General features: G+C 43.8%; 1 protein-coding gene across 1 annotated transcript; it reads left to right on the top strand.

The window, feature by feature from the left end:
* Positions 1 to 24454: 24454 nt before the first annotated feature.
* LOC130274593 (uncharacterized) lies at positions 24455 to 26463 on the top strand. Its single transcript, XM_056523028.1, has one exon. It carries the CDS (start codon positions 25501 to 25503, stop codon positions 26461 to 26463), a length of 963 nt encoding a protein of 320 aa, XP_056379003.1. The 5' UTR covers positions 24455 to 25500.
* Positions 26464 to 27605: the final 1142 nt, after the last annotated feature.

The following is a 27605-nucleotide window of genomic DNA, read 5'->3' on the forward strand; positions in this document are numbered from 1 at the left end:
TTGAGGAACAGGCGGAGCACAGTCAGGAAACTGTAGCTGAATGCAATGATGGTGTGTTACGCCGAGCGCTCCGGGTCCCTGCTCCTCCTCGGAGCGCTCGCGGCTTTCTCCCCTCTGCAGCGCCCCGGTCAGACCCGCTGACCGGGAGCGCTGCATTGTCACTGCCGGTGGGGATGCGATCCGCGTAGCGGGAAGCGCCCGCCCGCGGGTCGCATCCCAATCTACTCACCTGTCCCGTTCCCCGGCTGTCACGTCCCGGCGGCGTGCGGCCCCGCTCTCTAGGGTGCGCACGCGTCGGCTCTCTGAGATTTAAAGGGCCAGTGCACCATTAATTGGTGCCTGGCCCAATCAGTGTCAATTAGCTTCCATCTGCTCCAGGCTATTTAAACCTACTTCCCCTTCCTGTCCTGGCCGGATCTTGTTGCCTTTGTGCCTAGTGAAAGCGTTTTTGTGTGTGCCATTACCAGTGTTTCCAGACCTTCTGCCGTTGCCCTTGACTACGAACCTTTGACGCCTGCCCTGACCTTCTGCTACGTCTGACCTCGCCTGTGTCTAGTCCTCCTGTACCACCGCCAGTCTCAGCAGTCAGTGAGGTTGAGCCGCTACTGGTGGACACGACCTGGTTGCTACCGCCGCAGCAAGACCATCCCGCTTTGTGGCGGGCTCTGGTGAAAACCAGTAGCAACTTAGAACCGGTCCTCCGGTACGGTCCACGCCAATCCCTCTCTGACACAGAGGATCCACCACCAGCCTGCCGAATCCTGACATGGTGTCCAACTAACAGGTCCCACAATTCTCAACTCCTATATAACAGCAGATGAACAGCTCAAACGCCATTATGTCTAAGGGGAACAGAAAGGTGGTACTGCAGGGGAAAAGAGTGGGGATTGGATCCAGATCTCTGTGAAGAAACATGGCCTGGTCAGATGGATCCAGATCTCTGCAGAGAAATATGGCCACGTCAGATGGATCCAAATCTCTATAGAGAAACATGGCCTGGTCAGATGGATCCAGATCTCTATAGAGAAACATGGCCTGGTCAGATGGATCCAGATCTCTATAGAGAAACATGGCCTGGTCAGATGTATCCACATCTCTGTGGAGAAACATGGCCTGGTCAGATGGATCCAGATCTCTATAGAGAAATATGGCCTGGTCAGATGGATCCAGATCTCTATAGACAAACATGGCCTGGTCAGATGGATCCAGATCTCTATAGAGAAACATGGCCTATTCAGATGGATCCAGATCTCTATAGAGAAACATGGTTTGGTCAGATGCATCCAGATCTCTATAGAGAAACATGGCCTGGTCAGATAAATCCAGATCTCTGTAGAGAAATATGGACTGATTAGATGGATCCAGATCTCTATAGAGAAACATGTCCTGGTCAGATGGATCCAGATCTCTATAGAGAAACATGGCCTGGTCAGATGGATCCATATCTCTGTAGAGAAATATGGCCTGGTCAGATGGATCCAGATCTCTATGGAGAAACATGTCCTGGTCAGATAGATCCAGATCTCTATAGAGAAACATGGCCTGGTCAGATGGATCCAGATCTCTATAGAGAAACATGACCTGGTCAGATGGACCCAGATCTCTGTGAATAAACATGGCCTGGTCAGATGGATCCAGATCTCCATAGAGAAACATGACCTGGTCAGATGGATCCAGATCTCTATGGAGAAACATGTCCTGGTCAGATAGATCCAGATCTCTATAGAGAAACATGGCCTGGTCAGATGGATCCAGATCTCTATAGAGAAACATGACCTGGTCAGATGGACCCAGATCTCTGTGAATAAACATGGCCTGGTCAGATGGATCCAGATCTCCATAGAGAAACATGACCTGGTCAGATGGATCCAGATCTCTATAGAGAAAGATGACCTGGTCAGAATGATCCAGATCTCTATAGAGAAACATGGCCTGGTCAGATGGATCCAGTTCTTTATGGAGAAAAATGGCCTGGTCAGATGGATCCAGATATCTATAGAGAAACATAGTCTGGGCAGTTGGATCCAGATCTATATAGAGAAACATGACCTGGTCAGATGGATCCAAATCTCTATAGAGAAACATGGCCTGGTCAGATGGGTCCAGATCTCTATAGAGAAATATGGCCTGGTCAGATGGATCCAAATCTCTATAGAAAAACATGGCCTGGTCAGATGGGTCCAGATCTCTATAGAGAAATATGGCCTGGTCAGATGGATCTAGATCTCTGGGAGAAGCATGGTCTGGTCAGATGGATCCAGATCTCTATAGAGAAATATGGCCTGGTCAGATGGATCTAGATCTCTGTGGAGAAACATGGCCTGGTCAGATGGATCTAGATCTCTGTGGAGAAACATGGCCTGGTCAGATGGATCTAGATCTCTGTGGAGAAACATAGCCTGGTCAGATGGATCCAGATCTCTATAGAGAAAAATGGCCTGGTCAGATGGATCCAGATCTCTGTGGAGAAAAATGGCCTGGTCAGGTGGATCCAGATCTCTGTGGATAAACAGGGCCTGGTCAGATGGATCCAGATCTCTATAGAGAAACATGATCTGGTCAGATGGGTCCAGATCTCTGTGGAGAAACATGGCCGGGTCAGATGGATCCAGATCTCTATAGAGAAACATGGCCTGGTCAGATGGATCCAGATCTCTATAGAGAAACATGTCCTGGTCAGATGGGTCCAGATCTCTATAGAGAAACATGACCTGGTCAGATAAATCCAGATCTCTATAGAGAAATATGGCCTGGTCAGATGGATCCAGATATCTATAGAGAAACATGTCCTGATCAGATGGATCCAGATCTCTATAGAGAAACATGACCTGGTCAGATGGACCCAGATCTCTGTGAAGAAACATGTCCTGGTCAGATGGGTCCAGATCTCTATAGAGAAACATGGCCTGGTCAGATGGATCCAGATCTATATAGAGAAACATGGCCTGGTCAGATGGGTCCAGATCTCTATAGAGAAACATGGTCTGGTCAGATGGATCCAGATCTCTATAGAGAAACATGACCTGGTCATATGGATCCAGATCTCTGTATAGAAACATGTCCTGGTCAGATGGATACTGATCTCCATAGAGAAACATGACCTGGTCATATGGATCCAGATCTCTGTATAGAAACATGTCCTGGTCAGATGGATCCAGATCTCTATAGAGAAACATGGCCTGGTCAGATGGATCCAGATCTCTATAGAGAAACATGTCCTGGTCAGATGGGTCCAGATCTCTATAGAGAAACATGACCTGGTCAGATAAATCCAGATCTCTATAGAGAAATATGGCCTGGTCAGATGGATCCAGATATCTATAGAGAAACATGTCCTGATCAGATGGATCCAGATCTCTATAGAGAAACATGGCCTGGTCAGATGGACCCAGATCTCTGTGAAGAAACATGTCCTGGTCAGATGGGTCCAGATCTCTATAGAGAAACATGGCCTGGTCAGATGGATCCAGATCTATATAGAGAAACATGGCCTGGTCAGATGGGTCCAGATCTCTATAGAGAAACATGGTCTGGTCAGATGGATCCAGATCTCTATAGAGAAACATGACCTGGTCATATGGATCCAGATCTCTGTATAGAAACATGTCCTGGTCAGATGGATCCAGATCTCTATAGAGAAACATGGCCTGGTCAGATGGATCCAGATCTATATGGCACAATGCTGATGGAAGGAGCCAAATTTGGTGTGAGCAACATAAATCAATGAATTCTTCCTTTCAGGTGTGAAGAGTCTTGGTGCAGGTGATGTAATGGTGTAGGGAATGTTTTCTTGACCCTGACTCCTCTTGTCTTGTCTAAGCATTGTGGCCGACCAAGGTGATCTCTTCCTTATGACTGAGTTAGACTGTCTGCAGGACAATGCACCATCTACAAGTGTCATTAGTGTCATATAGTCCTTGATAGGCTCCAGGAACATGTTTGCCTTGCTTCCTCAGCCTTCACAGTCCTCAGATCTTAATCCTATAGACATTTTGCCAGCAGAGATATCAGAGATATAATAGGAGCCCTTGGAGCCCATTATTTCTCACCCCACAGATATTCCCCGCAGGGTCTGGTTCGTGGAGTAGAATGAGGGTGAGAAGCAAAAAATCCTCTTTAAAGGGGTACTCCGCTGGAAAAGATTATTTTTTTTAATCAACTGGCTCCAGAAAGTTGAACAGATTTGTAAATTACTTCTATTAAAAAAATCTTAATCCTTCCAGTACTTATCAGCTACTGTATGATCCACAGGAAGTTCTTTTCTTTTTTAATTTTCTTTCAGTCTGACCACAGTGCTCTCTGCCGACACCTCTGTCCATTTTAGGAACTGTCCAGAGTAGGAGCAAATCCCCATAGCAAACCTTTCCTGCTCTGGACAGTTCCTGACATGAACAGAGGTGTCAGCAGAGAGCACTGTGGACAGACAGAAAGGGAAAAAAAATCGACTTCCTGTGGAGCATACAGCAGCTGATAAGTAATGGAAGGATTAAGATTTTTAAATAGAAATAATTTACAAATCTGTTTAACTTTCTGGCACCAGTTGATTTAAAAAAAAATAAAAAAAAAAATAAAAAAGGTTTTCCAGTGGAGTACCCCTTTAACCCCTTAAGGACCAAGGACGTACCGGTACGTCCTTGGTCCTGCTCTTCTGATATAACGCGGGGTTACACAGTAACCCCGCGTCATATCATGGCGGGCCCGGCGTCATAGTGAAGCCGGGACCCGCCTCTAATAGCGCGCAGCGCCGATTGCGGCGCCGCGCGCTATTAACCCTTTAGCCGCGCGCTCAAAGCTGAGCCGCGCGGCTAAAAGTGAAAGTGAAAGTTCCCGGCTAGCTCAGTCGGGCTGTTCGGGATAGCCGCGGCTAATCGCGGCATCCCGAACAGCTGACAGGACAGCGGGAGGGCCCCTACCTGCCTCCTCGCTGTCCGATCGCCGAATGACTGCTCAGTGCCTGAGATCCAGGCATGAGCAGTCATGCGGCAGAATCGTTGATCACTGGTTTCTTATGAGAAACCAGTGATCAACATAGAAGATCAGTGTGTGCAGTGTTATAGGTCCCTATGGGATAACAATGATCAGTATAAGAGATCAGTGTGTGCAGTGTTATAGGTCCCTATGGGATAACAATGATCAGTATAAGAGATCAGTGTGTGCAGTGTTATAGGTCCCTATGGGACCTATAACACTGCAAAAAAAAAGTGAAAAAAAAAAGTGAATAAAGATCATTTAACTCCTCCCCCATTAAAAGTTTGAATCACCCCCCTTTTCCAATAAAAAAAAAAACACAGTGTAAATAAAAATAAAAATAAACATATGTGGTATCACCGCGTGCGGAAATGTCCGACTTATAAAAATATATCATTAATTAAACCGCTCGGTCAATGGCGTGCGCGCAAAAAAATTCCAAATTCCAAAATAGTGCATTTTTGGTCACTTTTTATATCATTTAAAAATGAATAAAAAGTGATCAATAAGTCCTATCAATGCAAAAATAGTACCGTTAAAAACTTCAGATCACGGCGCAAAAAATGAGCGCTCATACCGCCCCATACACGGAAAAATTAAAAAATTATAGGGGTCAGAAGATGACAATTTTTAACGTATTAATTTTCCTGCATGTAGTTGTGATTTTTTCCAGAAGTCCGACAAAATCAAACCTATATAAGTAGGGGATCATTTTAATCGTATGGACCTACAGAATACATATCAGGTGTAATTTTTACCGAAAAATGTACTACGTAGAAACGGAAGCCCCCAAAAGTTACAAAACAGCGTTTTTTTTTTCAATTTTGTCGCACAATGATTTTTTTTTCCGCTTCACCATAGATTTTTGGGTAAAATGACTGACGTCATTACAAAGTAGAATTGGTGGCGCAAAAAATAAGCCATCATATGGATTTTTAGGTGTAAATTTGAAAGAGTTATGATTTTTTAAAGGCAAGGAGCAAAAAACGAAAATGCAAAAACGGAAAAACCTCCGGTCATTAAGGGGTTAATGGTGTTGGTCATAGAATATCGACCTGGGCTTGGATGGAAGAACATGGAGACAATGCTGCTCAGTCCTTCATACAGTGATTTTAGGGAAGAAGACCACCATTATAGGGTGTCAGATGGAACCTGGGTGCAGCAGAGCCCTGTAGACATGTATGGGGGACATACTACAACTCTACACAGTGTCTGTGTTTTTGGGAAACTACAACTACCAGCATGCCCTAACAATAACAGTCTGAGGACAGTGGAGGAGCGACAGACTGCAGAGCTTTGTTCTTCACCAGCCATGCTGGGACTTGTAGTTGTCTGAGATATTAAATGTTTCTGTAACGTTCCTTCTAGAGATGGCCGAACTTACAGTAAATTCAATTCGTCATGAACTTCTCGGCTCGGCAGTTGATGACTTTTCCTGCGTAAATTAGTTCAGCCTTCAGGTGCTCCGGTGGGCTGGAAAAGATGGATACAGTCCTAGGAAAGAGTCTCCTAGGACTGTATCCACCTTTTCCAGCCCACCGGAGCACCTGAAAGCTGAACTAATTTATGCAGGAAAAGTCAGCAACCGCCGAGCCGAGAAGTTCGTGACGAATCGAATTTACTGTAAGTTCGCTCATCTCTAGTTCCTTCTCCCGATCAGATGTGAAGTGGAAGTTTCCAGGGTTGAGGCCGGGACAGGAATCGCGCAGGAAATCTGCTGCTATTTGTGTTGGTGCCTCTGACACCTTCTGTCGGAAACTTTTTGTTAACAACTTCTCACTTTTTATTTATTTTCTTCTAAGTGGATTCCGGGAACATCACAGCGAAAACAACAGCAACGGCTTCACCTCGGCAGCTGTCACCCTACGTGTTTACATACATTACCACTCGGGACTGCAGGAGGCTCAGCTTTTACAGGGGGCTTTCCTCTTTAGGTTATTACAGCGGTCTTCAAACTGTGGCCCTCCAGATGTTGCAAAACTACAACTCCCAGCATGCCCGGACAGCCAACGGCTGTCCGGGCATGCTGGGAATTGTAGTTTTGTAACATCTGGAGGGCCACAGTTTGAAGACCACTGGGTTATTAGATCATGACAAAAACAAGATTTCATTAACCCCTTAAAGGGGTACTCCGGTGGAAAACATTTTTTTTTTTAAATCAACTGGTGCCAGAAAGTTAAACAGGTTTGTAAATTACTTCTATTTAAAAATCTCAATCCTTTCAGTACTACAGAGGAAGTTATTTATTTTTACGAATTCCTTTTCTGTCTGACCACAGTGCTCTCTGCTGACACCTCTGTCTGTATCAGGAACTGTCCAGAGCAGGAGAGGTTTGCTCCTGCTCTGGACAGTTCCTGACATGGACAGAGGTGTCAGCAGAGAGCACTGTGGTCAGACTGGAAAGAACTACACAACTTGCTGTGGAGCATACAGCAGCTGATAAGTACTGGAAGGATTAAGATTTTTTTTAATAGAAGTTATTTACAAATCTGTTTAACTTTATGGCACCAGCTGATTTAATAAAAAAAAAAAAAATCCCACCGGAGTACCCCTGGTGCCAGAAAGTAAAACAGATTTGTAAATTACTTCTGTAAAAAAATCTTAATCCTTCCAGTACTTTTACAGCCCGTATACTACAAAGGAAATGTTTTTCTTTCTGGATTTCTCTTATGTCACGACCACAGTGCTCTCTGCTGACATCTCTGTCCATTTTAGGAACTGTCCGGAGCAGCATATGTTTGCTATGGGGATTTTCTTTTGCTCTGAACAGTTTCTAAAATGGACAGCAGAGGTCAGCAGAGAGCACTGTGGTCATGACATCAGAGAAATCCAAAAAGAGAAACATTTCCTCTGTAGTATACAGCCCCTAAAAAGTACTGGAAGGATTAAGATTCTTTTAATAGAAGTAATTTACAAATCTGTTTAACTTTCTGTCACCAGTTGATCAAAAAAAAGCAATTAATAAGTTTTCCACTGGAGTACCCCTTTAAAGATGAGATTTTACCCCCTAAAACTAAGCCCAGTATGTCAATCAGGGCCGCCGTCAAGGGGGGGGGGGGGGGGGTAAGGGGCCCAGAGCCCCCCTCCTTTTTTTTTTATGTGTCACTGGGGGCCCGCCACTATACATTGACTGAGTACAGTACATATAGTCAGTCAATCATACACAGACACACACACCGACACTAAAGCTGCAGCGCGCTCCGCATACCTCCGGGGCCGGCAGCCGCTGTGTGTTTAAGTCACCAGTGGCCGACAGGAGGTACGACTTGCGTGATGACCGGGCCTCACGCAAGCACGTCCATTGCGCTTTGATACAGCGAGCCGGCCTGGCCCCTGACACTGGTAGGGCTGTGACGGCGCAGAGGCTGGCTACCGAGGAGGGGAGCGGCATCTTTAACTTGAAAGGAGGAGGAGCCGGAGCCTCCCCTGAGGACTGGAGGTTACCATAAAAAACAAATGTATATGTAATATGACTTGAGGCGGGGGGCCCGGGGCAAAACTCTATTGCAGTGGCAGGCAGCTGGGGGCAAGGGCTGAGGCCTACAACTATATGATGGGGGGCAACAATTATCAGCTGAGAGGGGCCCACAACAAACTATATAGGGGTAAGTTGTGCCCACATAGTTGTTGTAGGCCTTCTTTGCAAATAGTTTCCCCCATTATTGTTGTAGGCCCTTCTGAGAGGGCCTCGGGCCTACAACAATTATAAGGGGGGCAACTATTAACAGAGTGGCCTACCCAAACCATATGGAGCCCCCATATAGTTTGGGTAGGCACCTCTGTTAATTGTTGCCCCCATATAGTTTGGGTAGGCCCCTCTGTTAATTGTTGCTCCCATATAGTTTGGGTAGGTCCCTCTGTTAATAGTTGCACCCATATAGTTTGGGTAGGCCCCCCCTGTTAATAGTTGCACCCATATAGTTTGGGTAGGCCCCTCTGTTAATAGTCGCACCCATATAGTTTGGGTAGGCCCCCTGTTAATAGTTGCACCCATATAGTTTGGGTAGGACCCTCCGTTAATAGTTGCACCCATATAGTTTGGGTAGGACCCTCCGTTAATAGTCGCACCCAAATAGTTTGGGTAGGACCCTCCGTTAATAGTTGCACCCATATAGTTTGGGTAGGCCCCTCTGTTAATAGTTGCACCCATATAGTTTGGGTAGGCACCCCTTTTAATAGTTGCACCCATATAGTTTGGGTAGGCCCCCTGTTAATAGTTGCACCCATATAGTTTGGGTAGGTCCCTCCGTTAATAGTTGCACCCATATAGTTTGGGTAGGCCCCCCTGTTAATAGTTGCACCCATATAGTTTGGGTAGGCCCCTCCGTTAATAGTTGCACCCATATAGTTTGGGTAGACCCCCCTGTTAATAGTTGCACCCATATAGTTTGGGTAGGCCCCTCCGTTAATAGTTGCACCCATATAGTTTGGGTAGGCCCCTCTGGTAATAGTTGCCCCCTTATAGTTTGGGTAGGTCCCTCTGTTAATAGTTGCCCCCTTATAGTTTGGGTAGGCCCCCCGTTAATAGTTGCACCCATATAGTTTGGGTAGGCCCCTCTGTTAATAGTTGCACCCATATAGTTTGGGTAGGCCCCTCTGTTAATAGTTGCACCCATTTAGTTAACCCCTTAAGGACCGGACGTTTTTCGGTTTTTGCTCTTTCGTTTTTTCCTTCTTACCTTTAAAAAATCATAACTCTTAAAATTTTGCACCTACAAATCTGTATTATAGCTTATTTTTTGCACCACTAATTCTACTTTGTAATTATATTAGTCATTTTACCCAAAAGTCTATGGCGAAACGGGAAAAAAATTAATTGTGCAACAAAATTGAAAAAATACAGACATTTTGTAAAATTTGGGGGCTTCCGTTTCTATGTAGTAAATTTTTCGGTAAAATACGGTTAAAATGATCCCCTACTTATATAGGTTTGATTTTGTCAGACTTCTGGAAAAATCATAACTACATGCAGGAAAATGTATACGTTTAAAATTGTCATCTTCTGACCCCTATAACTTTTTTTTTTTTCTGTGTTCAGGGCGCTATTAGGGTTCATTTTTTGCATGGTGATCTGAAATTTTTGTCGGTACCATTTTTGCATTGATCTGACTTTTTGATCGCTTTTTATTCATTTTTTCATGATATAAAAAGTGACCAAAAATATGCTATTTTGGACTTTGGAATTTTTTTGCGCGTACGCCATTGACTGTGCGGTTTAATTAGCAGTATATTTTTTTTAATCGGTTTATTTTTGTTTTTATTTACACTGTTTTTTTTTATTATTGGAAATGCCGGGTCATTCAAACTTTTATTAGGGGAAGGGATAATTCAAAGGGTCTTTACCACTGATTGATGCATCTCCATAGGGATGCATTGATCAGGGTATTCGGCGATTGATTGCTCAAGCCTGGATCTCAGGCTTGAAGCATTCAATCGGCGATCGGACTGCAGGAAGGAAGGTAAGAGACCTTCCTCCTGTAGAAGAGCTGTTCGGGATGCCGCGATTTCACAGCGGCGATCCCGAACAGCTCCCTGAGCTAACCGGCACTTTTTACTTTCACTTTTAGCCGCGTGGCTCAGCTTTGAGCGCGCGGCTAAAGGGTTAATAGCGCGTGGCACCGCGATCAGTGCCGCGAGCTATTAGAGGCGGGTCCTGGCTTCACTATGACGCCGGGCCCGCCGTGATATGATGCGGGGTCACCGTGGGACCCCGTGTTATATCACGGGAGTGGGACCAAGGACGTACTCATATGTTGTTGGTCCTAAAGGGGTAGTTGCACCCATATAGTTTGGGTAGGCCCCCCTGTTAATAGTTGCACCCATATAGTTTGGGTAGGCCCCTCTGTTAATTGTTGCCCCCATAATAGGGGGCAACTATTAACAGTGTGGCCTACCCAAACTATATGAAGCACTTACCTCTATATAACTTTTATAGCATAACCCCTTAAAGGGATACTCCACTGGTCAACGTTTGGAACCAAATGTTCCGAATGCTTAGAGACAGCGCCGGGAGCTCGTGATGTCATAGCCCCACCCACTCATGACGTCACGCTCCGCCCCCTCAATGCAAGTCTATGGGAGGGGGCGTGACATCCGTCACGCCCCCTCCCATAGGCTTGCATTGAGGGGGTGGGGCATGGCATCATGAGGGGGCGGGGCTATGACGTCACGAGCTCCCGGCGCCGGCTCCAGCGTTTGGAACAGCTTGTTCCAAACACTGAGCAGCGGAGTACCCCATTTACGGACTCAGCCCATTTTCACCTTAATTTAATTTTTGCACTCTTGTTTTTCCTTCTCCCCTTCTAAAAATCATAACACTTAAAATTTTGCACCTACAGACCCATATAAGGGCACATCACTAATTGTACTTTGTAATGACATCGCTTATTTTATAACATCATCTGCGGCAAAACCAAAAAATAATAATTATTGTGGGGTGAAATAAAAAATAAAAAAAACACCATTTTGTAACATTTGGGGCTTCCGTTTCTACGCAGGGCACTTTTCGGTAAAAATGAAAACTGACACCTTATATTTATTCTGTAGGTCCATTCGGTTACAAGAATACACAATTTATGTAGTTTTTTTTTTAAACTTTACTACTTTAAACAAATTATAACTACATGCACAATTAGTATATTTACAATTATCTTGTGACCCCTATAACTTTAAATTTTTTCCGCATACAGGGCTATATGAGGGCTTATTTATTGTTTTGCGCCATGGTGTATAGTTTTTATTGTTACCATTTTTGTTTTGATGGGATTTTTTGATCGCCTTTTATTACGTTTTTTTATGGTATGTGAAGTGACCAAAAATGCTAATTTTTGGACCTTGGTATTTTTTTTTTTTTTTACGTGATACAAAACGCCGGAGTGCTTCTATTTTCAGTTTGTTTATAGCATTTTAGGTTCTGTAATATTTAACGTGGGTCTTTCTTATTTATCAGGTGTTATAAATAAACAATAATTATGACCGGAGAGTTCCGCATCAAGCTTAAAAAAGGAAATGCGATTACTGGAACTGGTGCAGGTGCTAAAGACGCAACGTTTCCTGTCACCGAAAATACATCATAGAAAAGCTGTGTCCTGTACTATAATGTAGTGAGAAATTACATACAGTTATACTGAAGTGTTATAGTAGTTCTGTTCTTGTATATAGGAGCAGTATTATAGTAGTTCTGTTCTTGTATATAGGAGCAGTATTATAGTAGTTATATTCTTGTATATAGGAGCAGTATTATAGTAGTTATATTCTTGTATATAGGAGCAGTATTATAGTAGTTATATTCTTGTATATAGGGAGCAGTATTATCGTAGCTATATTCTTGTATATAGGAGCAGAATTATAGTAGTCATATTCTTGTATATACGAGCAGTATTATAGTAGATATATTCTTGTATATAGGAGCAGTACTATAGTAGTTATATTCTTGTATATAGGAGGCAGTATTATAGTAGTTATATTCTTGTATATAGGAGCAGTACTATAGTAGTTATATTCTTGTATATAGGAGGCAGTATTATAGTAGTTATATTCTTGTATATAGGAGCAGTATTATAGTAGTTATATTCTTGTATACAGGGGCAGTATTATAGTAATTATATTCTTGTATATAGGAGCAGTATTATAGTAATTATATTCTTGTATATAGGAGCAGTACTATAGTAGTTATATTCTTGTATATAGGAGGCAGTATTATAATAGTTATATTCTTGTATATAGGAGCAGTATTATAGTAGTTATATTCTTGTATATAGGAGGCAGTATTATAGTAGTTATATTCTTGTATATAGGAGGCAGTATTATAGTAGTTATATTCTTGTATATAGGAGAAGTATTATAGTAGTTATATTCTTGTATATAGGAGGCAGTATTATAGTAGTTATATTCTTGTATATAGGAGAAGTATTATAGTAGTTATATTCTTGTATATAGGAGCAGTATTATAGTAGTTATATTCTTGTATATAGGAGCAGTATTATAGTAGTCATATTCTTGTACATAGGAGCAGTTTTATAGTAATTACATTCTTGTATATAGGAGCAGTATTATAGTAGTTATATTCTTGTATATAGGAGCAGTATTATAGTAGTTATATTCTTGTATATAGGAGGCAGTATTATAATAGTTATATTCTTGTATATAAGAGCAGTATTATAGTAGTTATATTCTTGTATATAGGAGCAGTATTATAGTAGTTATATTCTTGTATATAGGAGCAGTATTATAGTAGATATATTCTTGTATATAGGAGCAGTATTATAGTAGTTATATTCTTGTATATAGGAGGCAGTATTATAGTAGTTATATTCTTGTATATAGTGAGCAGTATTATAGTAGTTATATTCTTGTATATAGGAGGCAGTATTATAGTAGTTATATTCTTGTATATATGAGCAGTATTATAGTAGTTATATTCTTGTATATAGGAGCAGTATTATAGTAGTTATATTCTTGTATATAGGAGCAGTATTATAGTAGTTATATTCTTGTATATAGGAGCAGTATTATAGTAGTTATATTCTTGTATATAGGAGCAGTATTATAGTAGTTATATTCTTGTATATAGGAGCAGTATTATAGTAGTTATATTCTTGTATATAGCGGCAGTATTATTGTAGTTATATTCTTGTATATAGGAGGCAGTATTATAGTAGTTATATTCTTGTATATAGGAGCAGTATTATAGTAGTTATATTCTTGTATATAGGAGGCAGTATTATAGTAGTTATATTCTTGTATATAGGAGCAGTAGTATAGTAGTTATAGTCTTGTATATAGGAGGCAGTATTATAGTAGTTATATTCTTGTGTATAGGAGGCAGTATTATAGTAGTGATATTCATGTATATAGGAGCAGTATTACAGTAGTTATATTCTTGTATATAGGAGCAGTATTATAATAGTTATATTCTTGTATATAGGAGCTGTATTATAGTAGTTGTATTCTTGTATATAGGAGGCAGTATTATAGTAGTTATATTCTTGTATATAGGAGCAGTATTATAGTAGTTATATTCTTGTATATAGGAGTGGTATTATAGTAGTTATATTCTTGTATATAGGAGCAGTATTATAGTAGTTATATTCTTGTATATAGGAGCAGTATTATAGTAGTTATATTCTTGTATATAGGAGCAGTATTATAGTAGTTATATTCTTGTATATAGGAGCAGTATTATAGTAGTTATATTCTTGTATATAGGAGCAGTATTATAGTAGTTATAATCTTGTATATAGGAGCAGTATTATAGTAGATGTATTCTTGTGCATAGGGACAGTTTTATATAAGTTATATTATTTTACATAGGGAGCAGCTATATAATTATAATAGTTTTCTAAATAGGGGGCAGTATTATAGCAGTTAATTAATGTGCTTGGGTTTGGCAGCTCTTTTCGCTTCTGTTATACTGTTACAGCCTGATCTTGTCCTGTTATATCAGGGTCCACTTCCAGATTCAGGTTGCTGTGACCTGGCTGGATGCAAAGAAGATGTGATCTGTGTCTTTTCTTCATGTTCATCTGTAGAGACAAACGCTAATAGTGAAAATGTGATCATTGCTAATCTGTGCTTTAATAGTTAAAAAAAAAAAAAAAAAAATGTAAAAAATAAATAAATAAATAATGTAAAAACAAATAAATAAATAAATAAAATAAAGTGCACACCTCCCTGACAGCTCATGCACCAATTTCAGGCATTAACACATTCTTGGGATGCTGGATGTACCGTATTTTTCGCTGTATAAGAGGCACTTTTTCTTCCCCAAAACTGGGGGTGGGGGGGAAAGTTGGTGCGTCTTATAAGACACCTATCGCGGCGGTCCCTGCGGCCATCAACGGCCGGGACCCGCGGCTAATACAGGACATCACCGATCGCGGTGATGCCCTGTATTAACCCTTCAGACGCGGCAATCAAAGCTGACCGCCGCATCTGAAGCGAAAATAACACTAACCCTGCTGTTCAGTCGGGCTGTTCGGGACCGCCGCGGTGAAATCGCGGCGTCCCGAACAGCTTACAGGACACCGGGAGGGACCTTACCTGCCTCCTCGGTGTCTGCTCCGTGCCGGGATCCCCTGCATGGCCGGCGATCTCCTTCGTCATCATCACGTCGTCGCGCATGCCGCCCCATCATCCAATAGAAGCGGCGTACGTAGCGACGTCATGGTGGCGACGGAGAGCGAGGATACCGGGCAGCAGAGACGTTCCGGAGCGACGGGGACACCCCGGGGAGGGCGACATCTAGGGCAGCGGTGATGGGTCTGGAGCGATGTTGACACGAGTACTACCTCCTATAGCAGTGGTCTTCAACCTGCGGACCTCCAGATGTTGCAAAACTACAACTCCCAGCAAGCCCGGACAGCCAACGGCTGTCCGGGCATGCTGGGAGTTGTAGTTTTGTAACATCTGAAGGTCCGCAGGTTGAAGATCACTGTCCTATACTTTGTATTTGGTTCAGAATCTTTATTTTCTAGATTTTTATCCTATAAAATTAGGTGCGTCTTATATGCCGAAAAGTACGGTACATTATGACAAAAATTTAAATATTTTAAGGCATTTTTCCACCTATAGATATTTATGGGAGGAAAATCGAAAAGCACCATACCCAGAGCATGCTGCAATTCTAAAAAAGCTGCCACCGAGTCTTTTTTTTTTATACTGGGGTTTTTATATATCACTATTGAGTCCCACCAGCTCAACAGCTGACTACAGTGTTTCTGGCCCTTAACCTAAAAAAACACCATGCACCGAGTATGACATTTTTAAGAATTACTCTCCTGTATCAGTTTTCAGCCTTAGAATGAATGCATGGAATTGCGCTTCGGAATCTCCCTCTATGTTTATTGAGGGACAAATTAGTTTTGTATTTATTGGGTCATTTTGCTGATGGGATTGAAAGAATGACAAGCCTGACATCTAGTGGCCATAGGAAAGATTGCACTATATAAACCTTCCATATTGTGCACAACTTGCTTCATGTGAATGTTTCTGGAGCTTTGAGGTTTCATCACAGTTTGTTGTTGCTTTGAAAAATTACTGGAAAAAAACTGCTGAGATTTTGGCACAAAATGCAATATGACTGAAACGTGTGAACACAGCTCGAAGAAATACTGGAATTACTGGGTAAAACAGATATTTGTTATGCCTCATATAACATCACCTGAGGGGAAAGAGCGTGACACAAGATACATGCAGGCCGGGACTGATAATATGTAGTTCTCATCACTTTTCAGAAGGGTCGCTGTAACTATAGGGGGGTCCTTTGTAGAATTGTTTTTGTAGAAAAACGGGTACTCCACTGGAAAACATTTTTTATTTTATTTTTTTAATCAACTGATGACAGAAAGTTAAACAGATTTGTAAAGTACTTCTATAAAAAATTCTTAATCCTTCCAGTACTTTAAGCTGCTTTATGCTCTACAGGAAGTTCTTTTATTTTTGAATTTCCTTTCTGTCTGACCGCAAGTGCTCTCTGCTGACACATCTGTCCATTTAAGGAACTGTCCAGAGCAGGAGGGTATTTAAAGCGTACCTCTCATCAAAAAAACTTTTGATATATTATAGATTAATGTATGCAGAATAACTTCACAATTGCATGTTATTAAAAAATATGCTTCTTTCTATTTAATTTTCCACTTTGAAGAAATGACCACTAGGGGTCTCCCTACCAGTCCTGGCAGCAAGCATTTCAGACTCATGCTGGTGTCCTAAACACTACAAGCTGCCAGTCTGCTTTGTTCACAAAGGAGAACACTCAGAGCTGCCAGCCTGCTTTGTTCACAGCCTGTTCGGCTGTGAACAAAGCAGGCTGGCAGCTCTGAGTGTTTAGGACTCCAGCATGAGTCAGAAATGCTTGCTGACAGGACTGATCGGGAAAAATACAATAGAAAGAAGCATATTTTTCATTAACATGCTATTGGAAAGTTATTCAACATTCATTAATCTAAAATATATCAAAAGTTTATTTGATGAGAGGTAACCTTTAAGGTCACGCAGGACCACCCACTAATTAACATAATTGACATGTAAACAAAGCATGAGACATGGTGTGAAAGCGGCGATCACATAATTTGCAAGATACAAAGTGAAAACAAACATCAGGTGCAGCCTTGTGCTGCGCATTACGGGTGCATGTGCTTAAAATAATACAGTGTAGGTGTATATACAAAGGACTGTTGAGGGTTTGTACACACAAGTGGGCGGGGCCGCAGTCACTCACCCGGCAGCCGGCGTAGGTAGGAGGAGAGAGAGGAGGGCACTTCCTGCACGCAGTGAGGCTCAGTCCGGCGTGCGGAAGTGACGCATGTAAACATCACCGCATGGCTGGTCACGTGTACTGTAACGTGGAGACGGGCGGCGTCCTGTTTGGCGCATGCGTACGCTCGTTCTGGGAACAGCTGGGACCCTCAACAGTCCTTTGTACATACGCCTACACTGTATTATTTTCAGCACGTGCACCTGTAATGCGCAGCACGCTGCTGCACCTGATGTTTGTTTCCACTTTGTATCTTGCAAATTATGTGATCGCCGCTTTCACCACATGTCTCATGCTTTGTTTACATGTCAGCTATGTTAATTAGTGGGTGGTCCTGAGTGACCTTAAATACCCTCCTACTACACCATTTTGTTGCTTGATAATGGCTGGGTGAGCGGCCGAAACGTCGCTCGTTTGGAGTGAATAAAGACACCCCTTTTTTCACCAACCTGGAGTGCCACTGCTTCTACTTATCTACCTAGCTATTTGACAGGGACAGCAAATAGAAGTGGCGGGTGCAAGCGGGTCACAGACTGCAGTAGATAATCCAATACAAAAAAATTCCAGCAGCACTCCAATTAGTGAAAAGCAAAAGGTGCTTTATTCACCAGTGGTCAGATGCAACATTTTGACAGTATCACGACGTGCGGCTCATGCACATACAGCAAAAAGACTTCTCTCTGTGTGAGCCGCATCTGCAGCCTACACAGAGAGGAGACGTGACCTCCGCCCCACGCAACATGCAGCGCAGGCGCAGATGACGTCACTCATTGACCTGCACTGTGGAGGATGGAAGGCGTGGGCCCCTGTGCCGGAGGATATCGCTTTGTTGGACATAATCAGGTGAGCAGATATTTTTTTTCCATCCTGTTGAGGAGGGAATGGGTTGTTGGGGGAAGGGAGGGACTCTGCTGCCTAATCCTATTGTTGGGGTATCTCTGCTTCCACCTATACCTACTGGGGGGGAACTCTGCTGCCACTTATACCTACTGAGGGGGGACTCTGCTGCCGCCTATACCTACTGTGGGGGAACTTTGTTGCCGCCTACACCTACTGTGGGGAAGACTGTTGCCGCCTATACCTACCATGGGGTAACACTGCTGCCGCCAATACCTTCTGTGGGGGAACACTGCTGCTGCCAATACTTACTGTGGGGGAACTGCTGCCTACCGAATGTGGGGGACTTCTGCTGCCTAGTCAATGTAGGGGACTATCTCCTACAGGCATAGGCAACCTTTGGCACTGCAGATGTTTTGGACTACATTTCCCATGATGCTTTTGCAGCATTTTGGCTGTAAGAGCATCATGGGAGATGTAGTCCAAAACATCTGCAGTGCCTAAGGTTGCCTATGCCTGATCTACTATGTTCCTGCTGAGCTAATATGGGGACAAGCTACCAAACTAATAGGAGGGCTACCTACTACCTACATGGGGGTTTTCATACTGGGGCAGGGTGGGATTTACCTATGGGGGGATTTACCTATGGGGGGCATGACTACCTACCTGGGGACATTACCTACCTGTAACTTCCGTAAGCAACACCTTATTTTCTGTCCACTAACACAAAATACTCTGATAGTGCCCCTCCAGAGACTAGACTAGAGCCCCTCACTGGGTGGAGGGGGGTGCTGGCCACCTATTTGACTAACTACCTTGCTACCTAATTTTATACCTGCATGCTTAACTACCTACCTACATATCTTGCTACCTACCTACATACCTGGCTACCTAACTATGTACATACCCCGCCTTCATACATGGCTGCCTAACTACCTACCTGATCTACCTACCTACCTGGCTACCTACCTACTTGCCCTTTTACTGTGCAGGACACCAAGGAGGGCATTATTACAGTTTGTGGGTCTAAACATGGGAAGATTGTGTAGAGGAGGGGACGGCACTGGAAAAATGCAGAGTCTAACATGTTTGACCTGCAGATGTGAAGAGATCGACATGGCGGTCTGATCCGGACAGAGAAGATCAGACCGCCATGTCGATCTCTTCACCGCCGATCAGAAAAGACACGTGATTGGGAGTCCCTAGATGTAATTGTAATCATTTCTATGGTACTGTAGACAGATGTAATAGATGTTTCTATGATTTCCTTCCATGTAAAAAATTATTCTTTTAGGAGGCCCCTTCCCCATCTGCCCCTCCCCTCCCTGCTCTCTACATCGCTCACAACATCTAGCCCCCGCCATCGTCTGAAGATTTTGAACAAAGAAAGCCCGGGAATGACTCAGGAGTGGCATGCCTTTCCCCCTAGCAGGGGGTGGGAACTTATGCTAATTATAGAGGGTATATGAATCAGGGGCCTGCTTTATAAAGATCAGAAGTATTTTACCACTGACCGTGTGTGTCTGTGCTATTTACTCTGGTGCTAGCTCAGAGAATCAAAGGCCTTTTTTTGTATTTGGAAAGGAGCAGGATACTTACCAGGCTATCTGATTAAATATATATCAGAATTGGCGCCCAACGTGGGGCGCTGGGTTTTTGGGATCATCGGCAAGTCGCTGGATATGGAGTCAAAAGATTTAAACAAAGGAGGACTGCAGACGGAACTTGATCAACTCCAGGTGTACGGTAGGACATTCTTGTACCTAACCAAATGTACCCCTGTCTCCCCTTTGTCTTATCTTTCTGCTCTATGACGACTTGCTTTTGACCCATACGAGGCAGATAATTCTCAAATTCTCACCCAGTGTTATTTTACCCGATGCCTGTCAATTGAGTAACTATCTGCTACCCGAGTGTGTATGAAGTGTGTGTGAGTGAATAAGTGGAATTGGGACTGTTCATTGGGGAGCTGCGTTGCGGAGTACATTGTCGTAAATAATCATTGGGATGTTTAGGCATCATCAGAATGGTTAGGACAGAGTCATAAATAGATAAGTGATCTAGGACGGATATGGTGCTGGTTGCCTGGTCATAATTAGAGCTTATTTAGGACTGGGGGTATAAGGGATTTTCCCGGCAATAGCAGATTCCTGGAACTTGTCCCATTGCAACTGATAAAATATGTGAAATGTATCTTGTATTGCGTGTGTCTGATGTCCATGGATTAATGTTAAGCTAGCTAATGTATTACTAGATCTAGTTCAAAAGTATTTGTTGATTGAATTTTACTGTGTTAGTGTTTTATAAAATATCTCCTAAAGTACAGAAGGGGTTTCAGTTGTTCAAACAGCTGGAGGATTTGCAGCTGTTGCCCACTGCCCACCAAGAAAGAGCAGGAAGGAAGGGCGCTTTTGGGCTAATGCCCAGAGAGGGAGATTCAAAGTGCATGGTTGAGGTTTACATTGCCTGTTGTGTTGAAGGACAGAGGGGGGCTGAGCAGGGGGATAGTGTATAGGCAGAATATTGGGACAGTGAAAGTTATGGAGAAGAATAGAGTGAAGGATTTGGATTTCAAGCTGTGTAATAGCAGAAAGAGAGATGGGGCAAAAGATTGTGAGGCCAGAGAAAGGTTTTTTGGCTTGTGACTTGATGGCAGAAAGAGAGGGGGAGGGGAATGTGAGGAGAATGGATAGGCTATTAAAAGTATGTGGGATACCATACACAGTGGGGGGTCGTTTGCAACCTGAAGTATGGAGAATAGCACTTAGAACAAACAAAGGAATCTTAATGGATAGAAAATTGCTTAAGTCAGCTGAAGCATGGTTTAGTACGGCTAAATTTGTACATAAGGAGGGATGGTTAGAGCAAGAAATAGAAAAAGGGGACCAAATTATGTATGTCTATCATAAATGTGAAAATATAGATGACATACCTTCTGTACCATCTGTATCCAATGTTGGAGGGTGTAATCAGCCACCACCATATCCTTATTGGTCATGTTTTCATTGTGGTGTTCAAAATCCCTTATGGAATGAAATGTGTTATAGCTGTGGCATGCACAGGCCGCATCCTAACATCACTACCCCCATTGTCTCTTCATCCATTTATCCCATGCTGTCTCCATATGGAGGTAGCCATGTTACCACTCCCAGAAGTGCAGTTCCTCCCATTTCCGACCCTAGCAACCATGTTAACTCATCATGTACTCCCACTTCCGCCCTTAGTAACCATGTTCCCAATGCCGGAAGTGAAGTTCCTCCCATTTCCGCCCTTAACTGCCATGTTGACTAACCCAGTATTCTCACTTCCTCCGCCCTCAGCAGCCATTTTGGGACAGTCACTGTTCCAACACCTTCCTCCGCCCCCAGCAGCCAATTTGGTACAGTCAGTGTTCCAACATCTTCCTCCGCCGCCCCCAGCAGCCATTTTGGGACAGTCACTGTTCCAATGTCCTCTTCTGCCCTCAATTACCATATTGAGGCACCCACTGCTCCTACAGTTTCTTCCATTCCTAGCAGCCATCTTGCTACACTCGTAAAACCTGTCCGTATGTACCCTGTACTTAACTTAGATGGTTCCTATCATGTCCCTCCGGTACCTGTTCTCACTCTCTCTATTGATGGATCAGAAGACGGTGAGGGGCAGAAGGATGAGAAAAACAAATCAGAGGTAGCCAGTGGAGGCATAGATCTGGCTGGAGTGGCCCCAACTCAGCAGTCCCAATCTCACACATCTGCTGCTGAGGTTATATTCTCTGTGGACCCTTATGGACCAGGACCCCATCTCAAAGGACGAGGGATCCAACTGGCACCTACTTGGTAACTACCAACCACCATGCCTTTTACACCCAAAACTGTCAACATGTCAGCAGATGACCCAAGGAATCAGTCTGAGACCCCTTTTGAAGACACCCCATCAGCTTCAAGGTGGCCCAAGGATTATGCACGGGGCAATGCCCCTCATGATGCCCCTACTATGTGAGTTACCTTTAGCCCTTCTCAAGCAGCTACTCTTGTAGCTCAGCTCCCAGACCCAGAGAAGCAACCAATGACCTTTTATCGTAGGATCTGGGAAATCCAACAGACATACTCAGCTTCATTCAGGGATCTACAGAGCATATGTCAGATTAAGGCTGGGGATGCTTACTGGCCAATCATGGAACCTGATCTTAGGAAAGGACACTACCCTGAAGATACCACATACCAGTCAGGCACCTATTTCTGTGAATGCCTGTTGAAGTGGGCCCAAGACAGATTAGCCGATCAAGCAACCAATGTCCATGATGTTAGTCAAGACAAAGGCGAATCGGTTGAGAAATTATATGCCCGACTCAAGCAACTCTTCTATGACCTTGGATTTGACTTATCCAATAAATCACATTCACAGATGTTGTCCTCTGCTTTTGTCAATGGCCTGAAGGATCCCATAAAGAAGGGTCTTGTACTGTCACGCCCGGAATACAGAGTGTATACACTTGATACCCTACTCTTAGTGGCAAAAGGGTTAGAGTCCAGCCAAGCTCTCACCAAGAAGCCAGCCCCTCTTATGATGACTGAGGACCTCCCTAATGGCCACCCACCGCCTGGACGACGCCAACCTCCAGTCTGTTTCAACGGCCACAACACTAGGCATTACCGACGTGAATACCAAAGAAGATCAGGAGGCCCCAAGGGTCAGTATTCAGGCAATTACCAGCATCAGCAACATAATGGACTCCCTGGTACACCAGACCCCAGGTACTACCCAAGCCAAGGACAAAGACCCATGCAGAACTATATAGATCTGATCCCTTAGGATTTGGGCAAGCCTGTGTCTCACTCACCAGCTATGGCAGTATCAGCAAACAACAAAGATGGCCCTTTGGCTAGAATTACTCTACCCATTGAGGGACACCCCACCACTTTCCTGATAGACACAGGTGCAGCCAGAAGCGTTATTAGGGCTCAAGATCTACCTGATCCCTCTTTCCTGTCTTCCATTGATGTCTCCTGTGTGAGTGTTGATGGTATCCCTAGGTGCAGCCCACTCACGAAGCCTCTACAGATTGCTAATTTTGTTGGGTAGATTTGTTGTTTCCACCACCTGCCCACTCAACCTGCTGGGTGCAGACGTCCTATCAAGACTGCAAGCCACTATCCGATTTGGAGAAGATGGTACCATCTCTGTGTCCTCTCCATTAGAGACCGAGGATATCTCTGCCTTGTGCTCAATCCCTTTACTCCTGGCCCTGGAACAAGTTTCTCCAACCACTATACCGCCTGAAGTATTGGCCCGTATACCGGAATATCTGTGGTCAACTGGACCTGAAGACATAGGTTGCCTAAGAGTGCCACCAGTGACTGTGGTCCTTAAACCAGGAGCACCCCTTCCAAGGAAGTCGCAGTACCCATTGAAGAGTGCCCAATCAGAAGCAATCACTAAACAAGTTCAGACCTTAATCAACAATGGGGCTCTCACACCCTGCACATCTCAGTGTAACAAGCCTCTGTTCCCAATTAAAAAGAAGACTCCGAAGGGAGAGCCTGAAAAATACAGGATGGTTCAAGACCTGAGAGCTGTCAATGAGGCCACAGTATTGGACACCCTTATTGTTCCCAACCCCCATACGTTGTTATCGGGAGTGCCTCCTGCTGCTAAGTATTTCACAGTCGTGGACTTATCTAATGCTTTCTTGAGTATACCATTAGATCCGAAATGCTGGTACCTATTTGCTTTTACTCATGAAGGACAACAGTACACCTGGACCATGATGCCTCAAGGAGCTCAGAACTCCCCTAGCCAGTTTTCTAAGGCCATGACTTTCATCCTATCTACTTGGCAAGCACAGAACCCATCTATAGTGCTTCTATCATATGTGGATGATCTCCTTCTGTGTTCTGACGACCTTCCATCAGCTGAGAGATACTCGGAAAGCCTGCTCTGTTACCTAGCCGATCAGGGTTGCAAAGCCTCCAAACAGAAGCTTCAATGGTGCTCCACCTCAGTTGTGTTCCTTGGCCATTGCATTTTGCAAGGAACTAGACACCTTACTCAGGACAGAGTGCAAGCAATACACAACCTTCCAATACCAACTAGGCCCAAGGCTCTACATGCTTTCCTGGGATTAATCTCTTACTGTCGGTCATGGATCCCACAGGCCTCTCTATTGATGCAACCACTCTATGATGCCTTGAAGACAGACCCCTTCGACCTTCCTGAGGAAGCCATTTCCAACTTCTTCAAACTAAATTACCAGACTATGATAAGCTTTTTAAACTGTATGTGTCAGAACAACAGGGACATGCTACTGGAGTCCTCTCTCAGTCTCATGGCAACAGAATGCGACCAGTAGGCTACTACTCCAGCAGACTGGATGCCGTGGCCAGAGGAGGCCCATCCTGCCTTAAAACTGTGTTTGCTGCACAAGCACTCCTGGATAAAACTGCTGACCTAGTTCTGGGACACCAACTCATTCTTCTGGCTCCACACGACATCTCTGCTATACTAAATCAGACTCCACCCAAAGCATCACAGCACGGCATCTCAGGCTCCAATGCTCCCTGTTGATACCCGACAATGTCACCCTACTGCGATGCAATGTATTGAATCCTTCCACTCTGCTTCCACTTCCTGAGGGGGTAGACGAAGGGAACGATGATGATGAAGATGGGCATGAGGATTCCAGTCACACAAAATACTCCCATGACTGTTTTAAACTCATGAAAATGGAAACAGCACACATGCCAACTGTAAGTGAAACCCCGCTGCCCAATCCAGACCTCACTATGTTTGTGGACGGTTCAAGATTTGCGGACGAACATAGAAGATACCACACAGGATATGCCGTCACGACAGAAGATGCAGTACTAAAAGCTGAGGCCCTACCTCCTACCATGCCAGCACAAGAAGCTGAACTTCAAGCCCTGACCATGGCATGCCGCCTGGCAAAGGGAAAAAAGAAAATATCCACACAGATTCGAGATATGGTTTTGGCATCACACATGATTTTTGAGTCATTTGGAGAACCAGAGGCTTTCTGACAGCAGCGGGAACACCAATAAAACATAGCATGGCCATCAGGGATCTGATGGATGCTCTACTCCTCCCAACTCAAGTGGCGATTCTGAAAGTGAGGGCACACGGACGATTGAACTCTAGGGAAACAAAGGGCAATCACCTAGCGGATTCTGCGGCCAAGCAAGCAGCCAGAAACTCACAGGAAAAGAAGAGCAGAGTGGAAAATACTTCAATGCTGGCTCTACAAACCCTACCACTGGACAAATCCCAACTGAAAGAACTTCAAGAGGCAGCAAGTGCTGAAGAAAAAGAAATATGGAAACAGAAGGGAATAGGATAGGAATGGCTTATTCAAAAATAACAGGAAACCCTGCTTACCAAGAAGTATGTATCCAGCAGTGGTACAGTAGGCACATGGTGTCGTTCATCTGTCAAAAACTCTCATGAATGCCCTCATCCAGAAATATTATACAGCACCAGGGATCACGCCACTAACAGACATTTACTGCAAGTCCTGTGCTATTTGTGCAAAATGTAATCCAGGCCGTACAGAGAAGACACCCCAGAAACACCTGGCAAAACCATTATATCCATTCCAAAGGATACAGATCGACCACATCCAGATGCCAAAGAGCGGAATATTTGAATACGCCCTTGTCGTGGTGGACATGTTCTCCGGATGGCCTGAGGCCTACGCGGTAGTCAATATGACAGCCAAAACCACGGCCAAGAAACTACTCAGTGAAATAGTGTGTCGGTATGGAGTACCAGAAGTAATAGAAAGTGACCAAGGATCTGCATTCACAGCCACATTGACTAAAGAAATTTGGTCTGCACTAGGAGTTACTTTGTCTTTTCCCACCCCCTATCATCCCCAGAGCAGTGGGAAGGTTGAAAGGATGAATGGTACCCTTAAAATGCGTATGTTGAAAATGTCCCAAGAAACTGGTTTGCCCTGGACTGATAGTTTACCCATAGCCCTCTATAGTGTCAGATACACCCCTAGAGGAGTGCATTCCCTATCCCCTCATGAGATCTTGTTCGGCACTGCCCCTAGATTAGGGTGTTACTATCCTCAGCAGCTACAAATGCAATCGGATGCCCTAACTAATTATGTGACCGCATTGTCAAGAGAGTTGACTAAGATACATGCCCGAGTGTTTTCTTCTATTCCAGATCCTGAAACAGATACTGGAACTCACAAGCTATTGCCTGGTGATTGGGTACTAATAAAGAAATTTGTGAGAAAGAACCCTCTCGAGCCCAGATTTGATGGTACATTCCAAGTCTTGCTGACCACAGCCACTTCAGTTAAAGTGGGAGGGAAGAACACTTGGATCCACGCCTCCCACTGCAAGAAGGCATCAGCACCAGAGGACGAAAAAGCTACGTTGTCCAGACCATGATGATTATACATATCCTTTTCTCAGTATCTATGGCACTAGGCCAAGAAGTAGCCATTACTCAAAAAAGTGACCTAACCATATTCTGGTATAGTTCCTCAAACACTCATGTGGCATCATTTTCCTTTGATTACTGTAACGTAGTTAGCTGTCCAAACCAGCGCTGGCAATGTGGTATGTATCACCCATCTCAGTCAACTTATATTTGTGTCACTGATGAGTACTGGGGGGATGAGTGTGCCTATTGGGGAGCAGTAGGGTGGAACACAGGGGAGGACTGGAGATATAAGCCAGAAAGTGCCTTAAGGAGAAAGGATTTAAATGGGAAATCCTTACTCACCCTAATGACCCTGATCAAAACAGGGACATGTCATCACGCAGGGAGAACAGGAAGCAATATGCCATTTACACTAACCATTGAGAACCCTTGGCCCCAGGATGCAGGGTTATATATAATGGGAACCGTGGGAGCAGGTAAAATGGGGAAATTTCAGCTTAAAGATATGTATAAATCAAGGGAGTGGAAAGACCCAATTGCACCTTTGATTACTGCTTTAAGACAACATATTCAGGTTTTTAATAAAATGGTAGCTATTGCCAACCCCACTTTTGAAGACACCATGGCCATAGAGACAGGATACTCTGATACAAATCTCTGGTTAGAATGGATGAGGTACTCCGCCAACAAGTCCAATAAATCCTGCTGCTATGTCTGTGGCAGTGCAAGACCCCATCTAGGTACAGTTCCATTGAATATTCCTGAACAGGCAGACAAATGCTTTCTTAGCCTGTACACTAATAGTTCCACAGACCACATCAGTTGTGAGAACTGGAAGAAAGAATACCCTATAGCTACCAACACCCCCAAACCAGGAGAGAGCATAACTATCTACCCTGGGAACTACACTTGTTATTCTGTCCCAGGAAACCAGGGTAGATTTATGGGGATCTTTAGCAAGGGTTATTGCTCCTCGTATAAGGAAATGGACAAAGCCACGTTACAGAACCAGGTTCAGTCACTAGGGGACATATATTGGTTTTGTGGGGATATGAAACTCAGAACTCGATTAGAAGGGAACTGGACTGGAGAATGCACACTAGCTAAGGTTCTTATGCCCATACACATTTTCACTACTGAACATACA

Source organism: Hyla sarda, chromosome 5, assembly GCF_029499605.1.
Source record: "Hyla sarda isolate aHylSar1 chromosome 5, aHylSar1.hap1, whole genome shotgun sequence".
NCBI lineage: Eukaryota > Metazoa > Chordata > Amphibia > Anura > Hylidae > Hyla > Hyla sarda.